Source organism: Desmodus rotundus, chromosome 3 (genome assembly GCF_022682495.2).
Source record: "Desmodus rotundus isolate HL8 chromosome 3, HLdesRot8A.1, whole genome shotgun sequence".
NCBI lineage: Eukaryota > Metazoa > Chordata > Mammalia > Chiroptera > Phyllostomidae > Desmodus > Desmodus rotundus.
In genome coordinates, this window is record NC_071389.1 from 101915846 (window position 1) to 101935253 (window position 19408).

The 19408-nt window shown below is 41.3% G+C and overlaps 1 protein-coding gene across 3 annotated transcripts in view; it reads right to left on the reverse strand.

The window, feature by feature from the left end:
- Positions 1-19408, reverse strand: part of IFT88 (intraflagellar transport 88) — a 162222-nt gene that overhangs the window by 22800 nt on the left and 120014 nt on the right. For all 3 annotated transcript variants that reach the window (XM_045188078.3, XM_053920673.2, XM_024580745.4), the window contains one exon: positions 4794-4860. In XM_045188078.3, the coding sequence (XP_045044013.1) occupies positions 4794-4860 (67 nt within the window). The remainder of the gene's footprint in view (positions 1-4793; positions 4861-19408) is intronic.

Sequence of the window (19408 nt, forward strand, 5' to 3'; positions counted from 1 at the left end):
GGAGTGACACTCTTGAGAAGTAGGAGCCCCCTGCCCCAGCAGTGTTTGAAGGCTTTTTTCATCCTATACAGACTCACTCTCTTCTGCCAGGAGATCACCTGCATTCCGTTGATGTGATTCTGGGAATTTGGCTGTATTCACATAGATTTTCTATCTCCCCTCCTTAGACAGCGATCTTTCGTCCCTTCATATGTGATGGACACTGTGACACCACTGGGGCCCAGCAAAACTATGCAAACGTATTCTAGGCAAAGAACTTGCCTACCTTTGACTATAGTCATAAAATAAAACTTGCTTTTTAAGATAAAAAAATGTGGTTACAATGTACTTTATAAAAGATGTTCTTCAAAAAGTTGAACTTAAAGTGAATTTCTGTTCACTGAGTCATAATATCCTATAATTTTCATTATAAAATTATTTTGGTATAAAACTGAGGTACATTTTCATAGAAAAAGTTCACACCCGAGACATAATTAAACTGAAAATGCAGCAAACCATTAAGTTTCACACAGAGTAAACAAAAAACAATTTTGAAATGTAACCTTAACAGCACAGCACTGAAAATGAGTCATGAACGCCGGCATCAGGCTAAAGGACTGATGCCATACGGAAGGCTGTGTCTTGAGGACAGGAGCACGTGGGAAGCAGGGTGGCCTGTGCTTTCCTGGCCTTTGAATGCAGCTGGCATGCCACGCAGGAGCTCAGTCCCTGCTCTCGCCCACTCTGTCCGCGTGGGCTGAGCGCATGCTCACTACTAAGACTACAAACTTCAAGGATACAGCTCTCCTTACAGGAGCTGACTCAACTTTTCTTCTGAACTGAGTGATGTTTGGCACAGAGCTGCTGAAACCTTAACCCAAAATTGTGCATTTAAAAGGGAAATACATCATTACTTCAAGTAGTTAAAACAAATTCATTTCATTTAAGTTAATTCTATTTTAAAAGCAAACTAACGTGCTGACGATCCTGGAATGGATATCCAAAATTCTACACTAGGCAGTACTGTCTTTCAGTGTGATGTGTATCAAATAACAATCATAACAGCCACACTTACTCAGCACCAGTGCACGCCCAGCGCAGCGTAGCCCTCTGTGGGTTGTGTGTATAATGCTCACACCAGCTTGGCTGTGACAGATCCAGGACAAGAGGCTGAGGTTGGATCAATAGAACGCCAAACACTGTGGTTCTAAATTTGGTGATTTAGAGAGACTCTGTCACACTGAACCCTGTATCATCTCACCGAAGATACAGCAGTGGCTCTTAAAGCATGGGCCCAGGGCCAGCAGCATCAGCTGGGACCTTGTCAGAAATGCAGATTCAGACTGACTGACTGACTCAGAAGCTTCCCTCAGAAGAGGGAAGGAGCTGAGGTTTACTAAGAAAATTAACAGCAAAAATCAGGCTGCCAGGAGACTAGTCTAATCCACAAAAAAAGAACAATTTTCAAGGGCCCCTGAGCATATCAGAAATAGCTATTTTACAATATATAAACAAATAATGATGATGCATTTTAGTTCCCCATAGTCCTCTGTCCTGGGTAATGCTCTAGAAGTCAAGTTGCAGGCACTGCAATTAAATTATTATACTTAAACCAGCTTATGGCCGGCCTCATTTGGATTCACAGTTTTCCCAATTGAACTGTGCATGTAATCCAGGCCGAAGGGTCAAATATTTCCATGTTAAACTAGAAATGTGCATGTCTAGGTTTTATAGGTTAGAGGTGGAAGATGGGTGAGATTGGGGCTCCCTTTATGTACAGGTTTGTCCTGGGAATTCCTGAATGACAAGTGGATAAGGGACAGCCTTGTAGAGTGATTGGTGCTGGTGTGGAGTGTGGGTGCATCCAGTGCGCTGTGGGGTGCTGGGGGGCACCAGGGGAAAGACGGGAGACAGTAAGAGAGGGGCCACAGCATGGTTTACTCAGACTTTGAAGCCAGAGACAACCTTACCCCGGGCCTGTGCTGAGAACTGGAGAAAGGAGGCAGAAAACATGATTCCTATGATCAAAAAGGCCTCCAACTTGGGTTTCAGGACGAAGGGGAGAAATACGGAACAGAGAGGCAAATGGTAGGGAAAGCAGGCAAGTCCCCTGGGAAGGAACTGTTTAGTGCCTTCAGCTGGTGACAAGAGCACAGGAACATGAAACCTGGATTGTAAAAATGTGTCCACACCACAGTTTCTACTCCCTAATCCCCTGGGGTGAGAAAGGGCTTATTTGTGCACTAGAACTCACTATTTGTGCTGGATGGAAGTGGACTAGACGAAGGGAGGAAAACTTACTAAAAGCAAGCAGCAGCGGGGAGCCCAGAACCAGGGGATGACTTCCTAACAAGAGGCCTCTCTGCACACGGAGTCAGAACAGGCGGCTCCTTCTCCTTACACGTCAGTCTTGGTTTCACTAACCAGACTGTTTTGCTCTGAGGTGCAGCACAGTCTCAGAAGTATTAGGGAAAGGGTGTCTCAGGAAGGCTGAGCAGCACTTCATGTCTGAGGACCTGTTACCTTGGTGGCCCCTGCGGTGCACCTTGACCTTTCTGGTGGTTCCAAGAGGCAGGACATTGGAGTCGGCCTGGGGATACTTTCTTGGGGCTCTGGTTAAGCCTCAACATACTCAACTGTTCTGGGCCTGCCCTGGCATCCATTTAGGAGGATGTGATGTTCCTGAAGCAAATTTTCAAAGTGAATACATCGGGGTTAACACTGGACACATTTCATGAGGTACCAGGGAAGGCTGAGAACTTCCCGTAAGGCTGCTGTCGCTGTTTACGGAGGGACTGGTTGGTGACTCCGAACTTAAGATTTTTAGAGGAAATGTAGAATCCTTAGAGGATGGATCTGGTCCCAGAATTTTAGTAACTAATGAATATGTCCTTAGGGGTTATTCAAAACAATTATTCTCTAGTGGGACACTCAGTTTCAGAAGAGCTCATATCAGGGACGACTGCTTCCTAAGAGCAAGGGTGCACCAGCAGCAGCACGTTTCCAGGGTGTCTTTAGCTGGTCCACTGACTTCTCGGATGGCCAATGCATTTTGGGCACATATAGGTCCATGATCCCTCACCCACAATTCCAAATAGAGAGATCTGAAAGTCACGTGTTCAGGTGGCAGTATGGGAAGTTCTTGGGCATAAAATCTAACTTGCCCTGAAGTGATTTTTGGCCATTATTTATCCTAAATGTAAACATTCATGTTTCACTAAATTATTATTTTATTCAATGATGAGGTGCTGTCGTGGGAATTCCACACTCTACGGCTAATGGCCACCTTTCTAAAATCCAAAAAATGCTCAATCCCATAGCACACCTGCCCCTGAGGCTTAGAGAGGGGTTGTGGGCGCGGATTGCTGTCTCAGGCTTACAGACAACTGCAGGGGCCTGTTTCTCAGCTCTGGAGTGCAGCTACATCCAACCCCAGACAATCAAAGGCATATGGTAAAACACAAGTGGGGATGGGGTGGTGGCAACACTGAGGTACAGCTGAGGGCCAGGGGCCAGTATGGGCACACTGGTGTCATCATGACCAGGAGTCTGATGAGACAGCAGGCAGCTGGTCCTTGAGCAACAGTTCCTGTGACCTGAGGGTTACGCAGTCAGGACTAGGAGGTTCAAGGGGAGACGCTGGACTGAGCCTTGGAGGGTCAGGCTGTCTTGCTAGAACTAGAGGCACCAATGACTAATGCCTAACGTACTTGGTGAAGCAGACCTCTGACTTCTAGCAAGAGCCATTGTCTGTGGTGTAGTCGCTAGCCCTGAATCTTAGAAAACACAGATGCCTGTCTCAGTTGTGGTAGCCCCCATGGCACCAGAACCTTGTGTGTCTTTCCAGCTACATTCAAATGTTCTAGAGCACAGGGGTCACCGTTTTACGCCTCTCTGTGTCCTTGGCACTAAACACAGTGTTGGGCACCAAGGACACATCCAGTAAAGGTTGTGAATTAACAAAAGGCCTGCCTAACTAAGGGCACTCACCTCTTGCTTGCCCTGACTCCTAGATCACGAACGGGTATGACAGAATGTAGCTGGGCTGGGTCACAGATGCATGACCCTGCTAAGTACGGATGTAAAAGAACTGAGCTGTGTTTATCTGTCCCATTTGGCATTTAGTTTTCTCATAGTTTCCTTAAAACAATAAAATTTCTACTAAATTTAACTTCAACTATCCCCTGAAGTAGAGAAAGAAGGTAGATTTTGTTGATGGGAAAAAGGGAAGGAAGACTTGCCAAATAAGCCTTCTTATTAAGTAATGATGTTATGGGCAGTTACAAAGTCAAGGACTTTGGAGATGCAAACAACCGTAGAAATCACCTACATCCTCCAGCATTTAGGGTTGCTCCGAAGGCACATGGTTGTCATGATGCTTCTGGAAATGAGAACCGTGCCCCGCGGGTCCTAGATTGGCACTGTTTTCCACACTGAAAGTGAGGCTAAAGACCCAGGACTGTCTGCAGTCTATAAGACCATCTTACTTCTCACGGTACTTCCTTAAAATGTAAGTTTACAAATTTTACACAGTAAAACCTCATTAAATCTATAGTAATTTATCCAACTTGAACTCACTCGTTATGTAATTAGCAGAAACAGGTATGGTTAAGAACTAAAGTTGCTAACATTTACACTCAGTTTATGTATCAGACTGCCTGCCTGAAAAATTAGTTAGAATAAGTGAGGTTTTACTGTGCATACAATAAACAAGCACACAAACAAACAGATAAAGGACATTTTTGGATTGTTTTAAAATGTTTCCAGAAGCCCATGTACTAATCCAGAACTTCCAGATGACAGAAAACACTCACCACTGCCAGCACTACTTTCTCTCTTGCTACGGGAACCTCCGCTGCCATCTCTGCCAGACTTTATGCGCTGGAACAAGAAGAAGATGTGTTTAAAATAACTGATATTCCTTCAAAGTTGAATATAAAACTAAATGCTGATTTTTAAATTAGTGTTACTATGTGACTCTGACACTTTTCCAATTTCCTGAAAGCTGGGATCAAATTGATTGTTACCTGAGTTGTTCTATAGAAATAAAAACTACATTGTTTTGTAAGTCAGAGGTTCAAAGCCTGCCTTCCAACATGCTGAGTGATCAGTCCTTGTCACACATTCAAATGGCACTTACACTTCAAACTGCAGTGTAACCTCTGCTTATACAAACATCCTAAAAACCAAATAATCCCTTAATGTGAAGTTCAGCTTTAACCAGAACTGTTAAGAGGGGGCTAGGGTGGAAGGGAAGAGAATCTAAGAAAAGGCTATTTCCTGCATTGGTCCTACTCTACAATGACTGGACCTAAACCATTACAGTGAAAAAAGGCAAACAGGTTTTTGAAATTTAACTTCTACAACAAATGCACTATTAAAATCTCAGAAATGCCTAATCTGTTCAACAGAATACTTTCTTAGACACAAATTCCTCCTTAAAACACAAGAAATACTGCCAAGCTGTCATATCTTAGGTTTCCTTTTACATTGTATTGTCATGTGTGTTTGTCTTCAGCGTTAAAATTTTTGTTTCAACACTAAAACTGTCTCAATTACACTGCAAGATTTTTTATATACAGTGTAGTGAACAGAAGCACACAGCTTTTGATATTTTCTGTACAATTGAATAAAAAATTTTAAAGTATATTTTATTGATTATGAGATTATAATTGTCCCAATTTTTTTCTCCCCTTTATCCCCTTCCTCCTGCACTGCCCCTTCCACCCTCCGGCACTCCCCCCACCTTAGTTCATGTCCATGGGTCATACATGTAAGTTCCTTGGCTTCTAAATTTCCTATACTATTCTTAACCTCCCCCTGTCTATTTTGTACCTACCATTTATGCTTCTTATTCTCTGTGCCTTTTCCCCCATTCTCCTCCTCCCCCTCCCCACTGATAATCCTCCATGGGATCTCTATTTCTGTGATTCTGTTTCTGTTCTAGTTGTTTGCTTAGTTTGTTTTGTTTTTTAGGTTCAGTTGTTAATACTTGTGAGAGCATTGTCATTTTACTGTTCATACTTTTGATCATCTTCTTTTTCTTAGGTAAGTCCCTTTGACATTTCATATAATAAGGGCTTGGTGATGATGAACTCCTTTAACTTGACCTTATCTGGGAACCACTTTATCTGCCCTTCCATTCTAAGTGATAGCTATGCTGAGTAGTTATCTTGGATGCAGGTCCTTGCCTTTTATGACTTTAAATACTTCTTTCCAGCTCCTTCTTGCCTGCGAGATTTCTTTTGAGAAATCAGCTGATAGTCTAATGGGAACTCCTTTGTAGGTAACTGTGTCCTTTTCTCTTGATGCTTTTCAGATTCTCTCTTCTCTTTAATCTTGGGTAACTTAATTATGACATGTCTTTTGGTGTGTTCCTCCTTGGGTCCAACTTCTTTGACTCTCTGGGCTCCCTGGACTTCCTGGAAGTCTATTTCCTTCACCAGATTGGGGAAATTTTCCTTCATTATTTTTTCAAATAAGTTTTCAATATCTTGCTCTTCCTCTTCTCCTTCTGGCAATCCCATTATTCGGATGTTGTAACACTTAAAGTTGTCCCAGAGGTTCCTAAGCCTCTCCTCATTTTTTTGCATTCTTGTTTCATCATTCTCTTCTTGTTGGATGCTTATTTCTTTCTTTTGTTCCAAATCATCGATTTGAATCCTGGTTTCCTTCTCTTCACTGTTGGTTCCCTGTATATTTTCCCTTATTTCATTTTGTGTAGCCTTCATTTGTTCCTTCATTTTGTGACCAAGCTCAATCAATTCTGTGAGCATCCTGATTACCAGTGTTTTGAACTCTGCATCAGACAGGTTGTCTATCTCCTCGTTGCTTAGTTGTCTCTGGAGTTTTGATCTGTTCTTTCATTTGGGCCATATTACTTTCACTCCAGGCACCTGTTATGTTGTAAGGGGCAGAGCCTTACGTATTTGCCAGGGCAAGGCAATGCTTTATGCTGTGTTGTGGCGCTGTGTGTGAGGGAGGGGTCAGAGAGAGAACAATGCTGTTTGCTCCGCTCTCATCCCACTTCCCATCACTTTCCTCCCTTCCCCTAATTGGATCATGTCCTTTCAGGTGCTGAATCGCAGTGGGTGGGTTTGTGTACACTTTAGGACCCTGCAGTTCTCTCCAACTAACTCTTTTGTGAGGCTGGGAGTTTCTCCCACTGCCATAATGCCCACAGATTTTTTTACAGCGTGGGGTTTTGAGTCTTTAGTTTCCCCGCACTGAAACCCTAGGTTTCACGGTCTGTCTTGCTTCTTCCCCCGTTGTTCCTCCCAGCTTGTCTGTGAGAGAAGTGGGATCATCTGCATGGTCCACTGCCTTGCTTTGCCCCACGTCCTCTCTGCCCCAGCTGCCAGTCTCTGCCTCTCCTATGGTCTGGATGAATGTTTCTTTAACTCCTTGGTTGTTCGACTTCCATGCAAATGATTTTCTGGCAGTTCTGGGTGTTCTTTGCTTTTAAATTGGTTGTTATCCTTCTTTTGGTTGTGCAAGGAAGCAAAGTGTTTCTGCCTACACCTTCATCTTGCTGATATCTTATTTAGATCTTTAATTATAAAAAGATAATTTTGTATTTATTTCAAAGGACAATTATTTATTCTCTCAACACTGACAACTCCCCAGATATTAATAAATTACCAGTTCATGGATGAGGTTATTGACATTATGGTCTGCTGGGAAAAAAATATTATCTTCAATAATAACTCAAAACTTATTTCTATAAAATGAAACATTCTCCTAAAACTTAGGATTTTTCTCTTCATGTTCCATTAAAAAACAGAAAGAAACCTCTCTTGAAACCCTACCTGTCCCCTTGCTTTTATAAACAAAGAGAATCTACAAATTCTGAACTAAACAAAAACTTAAAACATCTACAATCAGATTTTATTTCATAATTTGGTTTTCATCTGTCGAATTCATCATCTCAAAAGTATCTAAAAGATAATGCTAAAATAATCAAGCTCATAAAGACAAATGTATACATAGGTTGACATTTTTCTAATCAAGTGTGAGCACAGACTTTGTGCCCTACTTGTGTAACCCTAAGTTTGGGACAAACACATGTAGAAAGGTGAGCACCTTCTGTGCCCATTGCTTTCTTTACCTGAGTACCTTGCTCTGTTCCTTGCTGTGGTGGACCAAAGAACCCCACAAAAGTGGGTTGGCGGGCACACACTAAACCTGACAAGCCCCGGGGAGGCCTTAATGGTGGCCTTACAAAGTCAGAGACCTAAAGTAACCACATAGGGTGGTGTAAAATTAAAACTTTCTAACTAAAGGCAGTTCCTGGTGGATAGTCATGTCCCAGGATGGTATTTTTTCCCTGACAAAAGTCAGTCTGTACCTTAACTAAACCTGTCTGTTGTCTTTTTGCATCTACAATAACATACCTTTTTTGGATTATCAAGGTAATTTCCTTTTTCCTGACCCCATCAGACCACAACCACTGCACAAGAGCAGAGACCACAAATCCCCTCATTGTTATTATGTTAACCGTTAACTGTTAATTGTCCTATATCCACCTATGTAAAAAGTGTGTGTCTAATTAGTTTACTTTTTATCCAATCCCAGAGAGTGCTCACTTTGCCTCTCCTACCTCCCTATCACCAATGGCTTTCATGTATCCCTCTTACGTCTTCTCCTTTGATACTGATACATAAAGTAAGTGGTAAAACTGCCATTTCCTGGAGCACTTTCTCAATCCGTTGAGATTCTGCTTCCCAGAATTGTTATCAGTTTGGCTCAAATAAACTCAAAAGCTCTTATAGGTTTGAACGTTTCTTACACTGACACTGTCATCTAGAACTGCCCAACACTTTGGCTCTAACCCATCTTTTCCTGATCAATTTCTTCATGTCCTTACTTTTTCTTCCAGCTTGGAATCGCCCCACCCCTGTGAATACATCCATGTCAGGAGTCCCGTCTCTCGCCTGGCTTCTCGTCTTTTTGCTTCACTCACCAAAAGGAACCTAAAACTTGGTTGCTTCAGTGACTTTCTATTCCTCTCCCAAGATGCTGAAGAAAAGTCCCTAAGCACAGGGTGGCCTCCAGGCACCTCCCACTTCTGGCTCGGGATCCTCAAATGGTCCCCACAAGCCTGCCTCACTTTCAGCAAAGGCCTTCCCTCTGCCCTCATCCCTCTGAGGCTTAGCTCCACTTTCGTCTCCCCAGGAGACTGCCCTGGTGTCCTGAGTGGGCCTCACCCAAGGTACTCACCAGCACCCATGCACCCGTGCTCATGCTCAGGTCTTGTTTCAATCTTCCTTTACCCTCTTTAGTGGACACAGAATGTGGGTTTTTATCCTCTTGCAACTGAATGAATATCTATTGCCGTTGAAAATCAGTGAATTGCACTACAATGGACCTTGCATACCAATAGCTACTTCAGCTGTAGCCATTATCCATGGGGAAGTTATAGAGATGGCAATTTCAAAAGTATAACCAAACATTTATCAAAACATTAGTTTGATAAGGCCTGAAGTTCAAAGAAGTATAAACTATCAAGACTCAGTTCACATTCCTTCTCTCACACCGTCCACAATATCGAGTCTTGATCACTAGAGTTTCCGTCCTCATCTAAGTTCTTCCTCAGCAGACGCAAGGCAAGCCCTTGGGGGACACAGCCTCTTCAGTGGCGCCCCTACAAGGCCACAAGGTGCTGGTGCCTGGACCCAGCCCATGAGGCACTCAAGTATTCCACAGCAGGCCTGGGAGCCCTGAGGGACTAAGGAAACCAGGAGAGGGGAGAGTCACAGAGCTGCTGCTAAGTCAGGCAGAGGGAAAATTGCAGTGTCCATATGTTTATCAACATGGGGGTGATTAATCTCAGTGAGGGTGATTTTTAGCTACATAAATGGAAAAAGGCAAAGTTAGACTGATGTGAAGGGGGCCTGGGATATGAGAAAAAGATCAAGTAGATAACACCGTAGCTCTTCAGCTGGGAGAACAGAAACATGGCAGTGGAACAGATCCCAGATTTTGCAGGGCCTGAAGTTCATAATCTGGAGAAAGAACAAAAACTATGAAAATAAAATAGCTCCAACAATAAAAATGTATTTATAGGAACCAAGGCAAATGGGCACCTGAAGCTGAAGCTCCACCCTCCACAGTCAGTGTGCTGCTGGCTAGTGCTGTGCCCAGGGCACACAGGGCAGACTGCTTCCTGTGGCTCTGACCACTAGACCACAGACTCCTGAAGGACCCTGTCTCCCAGTGATACACCCGACACATGACCCACCTCGGGTATCAGGTGTATTTACTGTAGCACCAACCAGGCACAGGAAATGTTTGTTAAATATAGTCATATAGATGTTCTCATCACATGTTATGTGAGGATCTTTGGACTAGTGTGAGGTATGGCCTGATGACAGATAAAAGAGGAAGCATTGAAATAATTGACAAAATGATTCTCATCACAACAAAACTAAAATGTGAGGGAAGGAGCCACATAATGGAACACGGATCAGGAAGTAACAGAGGAAAAAAGTGCTTATTGACACAGAAAGCTGTTTATGTTATTTTGAGGGGGAAATCGTGGGATTAAAGCCAGTATTTTTGTTTAAAAAAGTCCTATTTTAAAAACACATGTATCGATCTATGTCTGTATACATTTGTAAAATGCCCAGGAAGACACACACCAAATGCTGACAGTGATCTCAGAGTGCTAGGATGGGTGATTTCCACTTCTTACTTTATATGTTTTTATTTGAATTAAAGTATGACTTAAAAAAGTAATCTGATTTTTAAAAAAAAAAACACTTATTTTTTTAATAATATGAAAAAAAGATGGCATTCTTGTTCTGAAAAAATATGATTCCATTCCCATTTTGAAAGAAAAATGAGAGAAGTGCAAGAGGAGCAAAGTACAGACACAAATAAGTCAATGGGACAGATTAAATAAACAGGCATTGCCAGTGAGAAAGAAGCAATTGTTTCCCTTTTCACCTACTGTTCAATGTGAGCAGATGACTATATATATGTCCTCTGCCACTCTGCTGGAATTGGAATAAAACCAGATCCTTAAACACTGATGTCCCCTTACTCATCACCTGGAACAGTACTACTCAGAGTGGAGGCAGAAAACCTGCCAGCCCATGAGCTGTCACCTGCTCTCAGTGAGATGAGAACAGAACTCGAGGATGAGAGGTGACAAGCTTGCATATCGATTTGACATTCTGATATCTAAGTGCATGATCATTTTGCTGTCCAGGGTCCTGTCCACCACACTTGCTTTTACTCCATAAGTCTTGGATTTTTGTCCAACAATATGAGAAGCAGTTAGTGTTTCCTGGTTAAGGACTCTTAAGAAGATTGGCTCTGACTTCAAATTCAAGAGAAAAGAGAACTGAGACATTTCTTTGTGACTTCAAATCCAAAGAATGCATGGCATGGCTGTAACTTCCCACAGTCAGACCTCCAAGCACATTTCTTCCTAGAGATCTCCATGCCTGCTCCAAACACCAGCTCTTCCAGGAATGATCCTCCTCCCAAGTTGAACCCCTTCACATCTGTTTCTGCAGTTCCTGTTTCCCTCGCATGCCACATGACCCTGACAGAGGAACTGGTGTTCACCTTCTGCTCCCATGTAATGAGCATCTTGAGCATGGGGCCAACTCTTATCATGCACAACTGTTTCTTCATTCAGCACAGCACACTGTGAGGAATGTTTTCTGAGGCGAGGAAGGAAGCCTTAACTCAAGGCAATGCATGAAGACATCGACATCAATGGCCTTTTACAAAGGAAGTGATTATGAATCTGGGGAAATGTAATCAATGCTCAAATCACCATGAATTTGATTATCGATGATACATATTTTCTTCCACATTTTTCTTAGACTTTGTAAATGCAATAATGTATAAAATATGCAAGACATTCTTGTAGTTTTCATAATGTGGACTTTTAATATTTTGTATTTCTTTTGTAAGTCAATATAAAACAATGCCTTTATGAGATCTGATTACTGAATCTCATTTTCTTTTAGGAAATAAACCATGTAACCAAAGGCGTTTCTGCTCAAATAGATTGTATACATATTTTCATTGTCTTTTTGGTAATACCTAGAGACTTGAGGATAAATACTAACTACGTTTTATATTAGTTTTGAATATCACATGATATTTTGTCAATTTGGACAAAAGAAAGCACTCTTGAAAATGTTGCTGTTTTCTTTGGGGAGAATACTTCAGAAAATTCAGAAATTTGAATTCTTTGAAAATTCAGAAAACTGATTTTTAAAATGGAATGAATGAATTACTAATATATTTCTATTTTTGGACTAGCAATGAAAACTTCCTATATTCTGTAAATTACTTATTTATCCATTTTCTTTTGTGTAGTTTCCTTTCATTCTCTAATCCTTTTTGGAATTTTAGCTAACATTTTTCTCTTTTTCATATTTAAAATATTTGTACTATCTTTACTTCCTATTCTTCCCATTTTGCTCTTTTCCAGACAAAGAGTCAAGTTTGACAGAAATACAAACATCTCTTAAAACACAGCAGTGCTCTGGGCCCAGTGTCGGCAGGGAGGGGTGCCTGCGGCAGGCGCCACCCCTCTCATCCCCCTGTCTCCTCACCCCACCTGGGATGGCTTTGCAATGGCACTAATGAACACACATACGCAGAATTTCTTCTTACTGGGAACGTGATCCCTCAAGCACAAAGGGGAGAATGGTCTTCTTTTTCATAATAGTTCCAGAAAGACAACAAGGTTCTCTGAAAAGTTACTCTACAAAAACAAATTTCTGACTTTAACATTATAAAAAAGGCATTAGGGGCTCAGGGAGACACAGTATCCCTCAATCAATTTACATAAACCTCAATCAATTTATCTTTCTTTCTTAGGTCTACACAAATCCTTTTCCAGTTTAAAATAATTAAAAAAAAAAAAAACCCATGGCCTGATTTAAGTTATGTCTACCCTCACCCCCCACGCCCAAATCTGGTTCTGTGTCCTGAGCTGGTATTTGATCATCTTCAAGGTGGCTCTTTGGGAGCATAAACTGTACACTAGTGATTCTCAGGCTTCAGTTATTATAAAAATTACCTGGAGAGCTGTTTAAAAAAACACAGACACAGATTCTTGGATCCATGCCCAGAAACTGCAATTCTGGGGTAGGGTTTCGGTAGGTCTGGGCTGGGGCCCAAGGGTTTGTAATTCTAACATGTGCCCGGGTGATTCTGAAGCACTAGTGGTCTACAGACCACACCTGAATAGGACCCCTCTGAGACCCTAAATCCTAGTCATATTATGGTGAGTTGAAGGCAAGGTACATTTTAATCTAGTTTATGGTATGAGTTACCAACTTCGCTGGATGCAGAATAAGTCGGGCTGTATAAACTGAAAATGATGACTTGCATCACTCTCTTTCTCTGCTCTTCCTAAGGTGTCAGGCAGTGTTAAGAGTCAGGATTTAAATCCCAGGTCTGTCCCCAATAGTTGGTGACCTGCAGAAGTTATTTAGCCACTGTGGGACTCAGTTTTCTCACCTGTAAAAAGTAGTAATAATCACACCATATCCAACATCAAAAGGTTATTTGGATGATCACATTAATTGATGCATATAAATTGCTTAGAACAGTGCTGGACTTATTTATGAAATCAATAAATGTTGGCTGTCATTAGTAATGTCTAATTAAGCAGATGCAGTAAAGTGAAATTAAAGGGAAACCTGTCACCAGAATCATGAAGATGGCTGACATCATTCAAGAGGTTAGCAGGCTATTCACTGCTATTTCTTCCTGCTGCCAACCTGCTTCCATTATCAGCCCTCCAGAGGAGAGACAGGGATAGAGACTGGGCGTCAGTTGGGTTCTTTAAGCAGCTCCAGGTAAAGAAAGGCTGGGTGATTACCTGTGCTATCCCTGGTTTCCATTACATGGCTGTTCCACTAATGGCTTAAGTCAGCAACACAGAAAAGCTCTCCTACAGCTAATCACAGAGGCCAATAGAGCTTTGGCGAGAAGCACCTCCAAATCAGACATAGAAAGTTCCCAACTATGAAAAAGACATGTGACTGTCTAACAATGTGGAAATCTTTAAAGAAAGCAAGATATATTATGCAGGCATTAGCAATGATTTTATGCAGAGATTCTAATTGCATAGGAAAAATGTTAAGTTTTTGCACTGGGACTGATTCTAAATGAGAAACAGAAAAAGTAACAAGAATTTTTAAGTTCAAATTTAGAAAAGGAGCTTATTTATTCTATCTTGTTTTATAACTCATAGTACTTCTTGTGTTCCAAGAGGCAGGAAAGAGTGCCTTGCCCCCGGGCTCACGGCCTGAAAGGACAAACTGAAACAGCATGTGGCAATGAGTGGAAAAGCTGGCCCTCAGGTATATGAGAATTCTTTCTCTTTAAGTCTCTTCTTCTTCCTAGGACCTTTCTTTTCCACTAACTTGTTCCCTTCACTTTGTATCTATAAGCAAAGCATAAAAGAAAAACATCAGGAAAATGTTTCTTTGATGTAAGATGTAATAAGGAGTACTAAAGAATGATGGAGAAATCAATTTTAAGGAAATTGAAACAGCGCTTTGTGGATGAGGATAGAACTTTAACCCTAAAGATTACGGAATAACAAGGTTGGAAGGAAAGATATTAAGGAGAAGCCATGATAAAAGAAGATATCTAAATGACACTGGGTTTAATACAGATTACAATGAGAGCAGTGATAAAAAAAAAATTACCAAAGAGGCTTCATCCAAGCACAGGGAGTCATTAATAATTTGGGTAAATAGGTAAGATAAAAGTTGGATAATCTAAATGCATTGATGGTAACTTATATACAAGTTTACTAAAGTATATTATTAATTAACATTAGGGAATTACTTTTAGTGAATACAATGTAAGAGTTGTATTCAATAGAGGTCAGGTCTATGAGTGAAATAGGTGAAAGTTGATGATGTTCAATGAATATGTAAATATTTTCATATAAGAAGAACCAAGTTGGCTGAATACTAATTAAAAAGGAAAAGCAGTTCTGAGCACATTAATATACTTATTTATAATAGTTCAATTCATTAGTCCATTTGAATATTAGTCCAAAGTAGTCAGTCACATGAAAAACAAAGGTATAACATCACAGAGCAAGAAAGCAATAAAGGAAAGAGGAAACGGGGAGAGGAAGTCAACAGGGGAGAGGAAGCAAAAGTAAAAGTGAGATCCAGTAATGACCAAAGAAAGGATAATATCTATAATGGCTCAACTAAGATACAACTCAGTAAATAAAAAAAATTAGCTGTAAACTATAAGAAACTGTGTGAAAGCAATCCTTAATCTCTATAGAGGATAAATACGAGGTCTGTCCAGAAAAAGTCCAGCCATTGTTAACATGATGAGAACGGTTTGCGTGACATTGATGTAACCTGGCAGCCAAGGAGAGTGGACTGGAATGCACATGTGTGAACAATGATGACTTCACTGTACTAGTCAGTGGGGGAGGTAGACACTGTTGAGTGAGCATGTGTACTGTGTGGCTGTCATATTCAAAACAACTGAGCGAGGAGAGCAACAGATCTGCATCAGATTTTGCATTAAGCTTGAACATTCCACCACAGAATCTATTTGGATGATTCAGAAGGCTGCAGCTCTGGGCAACTGGTGATTGGCAGTTTCATCATGACAATGCGCCTGCTCATGTACCATATCTTGTGCAGAGCTTTTTGGTGAAACATCAAATCACCCAGGTAACTCAGCCCCCCTACAGCCCAGATTTGGCACCTTATGACTTCTGGCTTTTCTCAAAACTAAAATCAGCTTTGAAAGGAAAGAGATTTCAGATCATCGATGAGATTCAGGAAAATATGGCAGGGCTGCTGATGGTGAGTAGGAGAACTGTGTGAGGTCCCAAGGTGCCTACTTCGAAGGGGACTGAGGCATCATTGTCCTATGTACAATGTTTCTTGTATTTTCTTCAATAAATGTCTCTATTTTTCATAGTACATGGCTGGATACTTTTCTGGACAGACCTTGTTGGCCTTTACCCCTCAAGTTCATCTCACAGAAATTCCTTGGAAAGTTTGAGTTCAGATCCCTCCTGAACCAGCTTCAAGGAACTTTCCAGAGTCAGAAGGCTACTCATTTTTTAAACCAGAGATGATAACACATGTACCAAATTTTTTGTTTAGGGTTATAAGTTGCAATAAGTGTAGTATGCACAATCCATAATTTGTAGTAGCTTTATGTTCACTGTTCAGGATAATTACACTACTGTTCTTAAACTTATAAAGTTTTTCTCATTATTTTTTTCATAATTTTTTTTATCCTCACCGAGGACATCTTTTTCATTGATTTTAGAGAGATACAAAGGGAGAGAAAGAGAAACATCAATTGGTTGCCTCCTGTATGTGCCCCGAATGGTGATCAAACCCACAACACAGGTAGGTGCCCTGACCAGGAATAGAACCCACAGCCTTTTGGTGGATGGGATGATGCTCCAACCAACTGAGCCACAATGGCCAGGGCACAATTTTTTTTCACTTTAAATAATTTTTTATTTTTCAACTATAGATGATGTACAATACTAGTTTCAGGCATACAACCCAGTGATTATACATTTATATAACTTACTAAGTGATCACCCCAATAAATCTCGTACCCATCGGACACCATGCTATTATTACAATATTATTGACTATATTCCCTACGCTGTACTTTACATTCCCATGACTATCCTGTAACTACCAATTTGTACTTAATCCCTTCACCTTTTTCACCCATCCCGTTAACCCCCATCCCATCTGGCAACTGTCAAAATGTTTTCTGTATCTATGAGTTTGTTTCTTTCCTGCTTGTTCGTTTATTTTGTTTTTAGATTCCACATATGAATGAAATCATATGGCATTTGTCTTCCTCTGTCTGACTTATTTCACTTAGCACTATTCCCTCTAAGTCCATCCATGTTGCTGCAGACAGCAAGATTTCATAGATTTCATTCTTTCTTTATGGCTGAGCCATATTCCATTGTATATGTGCACCACTTCTTCTTTATTCATTCACCTATTGATGGACATTTAGGTTGCTTCCATATCTTGGCTATTGTAAATAATGCTGCAATGAACATATGGATATATATTTCATTTTGATTTAGTGCTTTTGGTATCTTTGGATAAATACCCAGAGTGTGGAATTGCTGGATCCTTCTTTGTCTCTTGTTGGTTATATAGCCATTGTTTTAAGGGCTATTTCGTATAGTATAAGTATTGCTACCCCAGCTTTTATTTCCATTTTCATGAAATATCTTTTTCCATCCCTTTACTTTCAGTCTGTCTTTTGATCTGAAGTAAGTCTCTTGTAGAGAGCATATAGGAGTCTTGTTCTGTTATCCATTCAGCCAATGTATGTCTTTTGATTGGAGTATTTAATCCATTTGCATTTAAAGTAATTAATGATATATATGTGTTTATTGAATAATTTTATTTTTCATATTTTTTAATCTTTTTTTCCTTCTTCTTCTTAAAGAAGACCCTTTAACATTTCTTGTAATACTGTTTTGGTGGTGCTGAACTTCTTTAACTTTTGTCTGGGAAGTTCTTTATCTGTCCTTCGATTCTAAATGATAGCTTTGCTGGGTAAAGTAATCTTGTTTCATGCCAATCCCTTCTGGCCTGCCAAGTTTCTGTTCAGAAATCAGCTGATAGTCTTATGGGAACTCCCTTTAAGGTAACTAACTTCTTTTCTCTTGCTGCTTTTAAGATTCGTTGTCTTTAATCTTTGCCATTTTAATTATGATGTGTCTTGGTGTGGGCCTCTTTGGGTTCATCTTGTTTGGGACTCTCTGTGCTTCCCGGACTTGTATGTCTTTTCTTCACCAGGTTAGGGAAGTTTTCCATTATTATTTTTTCAAATAGGTCCTCAATTTCTTGCTCTCTTTCTTCTCCTTTGGGCACTCCCATGATGTGAGTGTTGGTATGCCTGAAGTTGTCCTAGTGGCTCCTTAAATTATCCTCCTATTTTTGGGTTCTTTTTTCTTTTTGTTTTTCTGACTGGGGTTTTTTTTGATTATCTTCCAAATAGCTGATATGATCCTCTGCTTCATTACCCTGCTGTTGATTCCTTGTAATGTATTCTTCATTTCAATTACTGTCTTCATTTCTGACTGGTTCTTTTTTTATGTTTCCTATCTCTTTGTTGAAGTTCTCACTAAGTTCATCTACTCTTCCCCTAAGTTCGTTCAGCATCTTTACAACCAGTGTTTTGAACTCTGCATCTTGTTGCTTGTTGCAACAAGAGTTGCTTGTTGCTTGTTGCAACATAGGTTGCTTGTCTCCATTTTGTTTAGTTCTTTTACTGGAGTTTTGTTCTGTTCTTTCATTTGGGATATGTTTGTCTCCTCATTTTGGCTGCCTGCTTGTGTTTGTTTCTATGTATTAGGTAGAGCTGCTATGCGTCCAGGTCTTGGTAGGTGGCCTTATGTAGTATGCGTCCTGTAGGGCCCAGTGGTACAGCTTTCCAAGTCACCAGAGCTGTACGCTCAGGTACACCCCCATGTGGGCTATGTGCACCCCCTTGTTGTAGTTGAGACTCAATTGCTGGTACATCAACTCAAGGGATTTACCCCCAGGCCAATTGGCTGGGAGGACTGGCCATAACCACCACTGTGGATCAGCTGTGCAGGTACCCACCCCATGGAGCAAGACTTACTTTAGCAGGGCTCTGGTGCTCACTGAGTCTGCCTCTGAGTGTGTCGCTTGTGGAGGAGGGTGGGAAGTGCTTTGACATGGTCTGAAGCTGTCTACCAGGTGCATTGGCCTGGGGCCTCCTGGGAAGTGCAGGCCGAGGTCAGCCTCCACCTGTGTTCTGCCTGGGCTACCAGCATGAGTTACAAAGCAATCTGTAAATCGCTTCTATTTGTGCTGGGCTTTGAGGTGTCCAGGAGAGGCCGGGCTGTGAGCCAAGGCTGGCTGCTGCTAGTGTCAGGCCTTGGGCCCACTAAGTAAGGGTATTGGACATGCTAAGGCCAAATGCTACTTGTTTGAGAGATTTTAGGAACACCTGAAGCATGAGCCAAGATAGGCTGTTAGTATGGAAAAACCACTAAAAAGAGCTTGGGTGGGCCCAAAAGTTGGGTGGGGCTGGGTCTCAAGGAATTACCATGGTCAGCAAACAATGATAGGTTGATGGAGACTCTGATATGTCGCCTACCTGCTGGCTCTGTTGGGGAGGGCTGAAACAGAGCCCTCCCCAACAGAGGAACAATGGCCTCTACAGCACTTCTGTCTAGGAGAAGGCTGCCCTTCTAGCTCTTGCCCTGATGCCAGAAAATTCAGTTCCTCCCAGATGTTTCTTGTGCTTTTTGAGCTGCTCCCCCAGCACTGGAGCTCTGCGGAGTGAGTCTGAATAAGTCCATGTGGGCTCTTTTAAGGGAAACTTCCTGGGACTCCAGAAGCCCTCTGTCTCACTCAGCCTCAATTCTTACCAGTGTTTA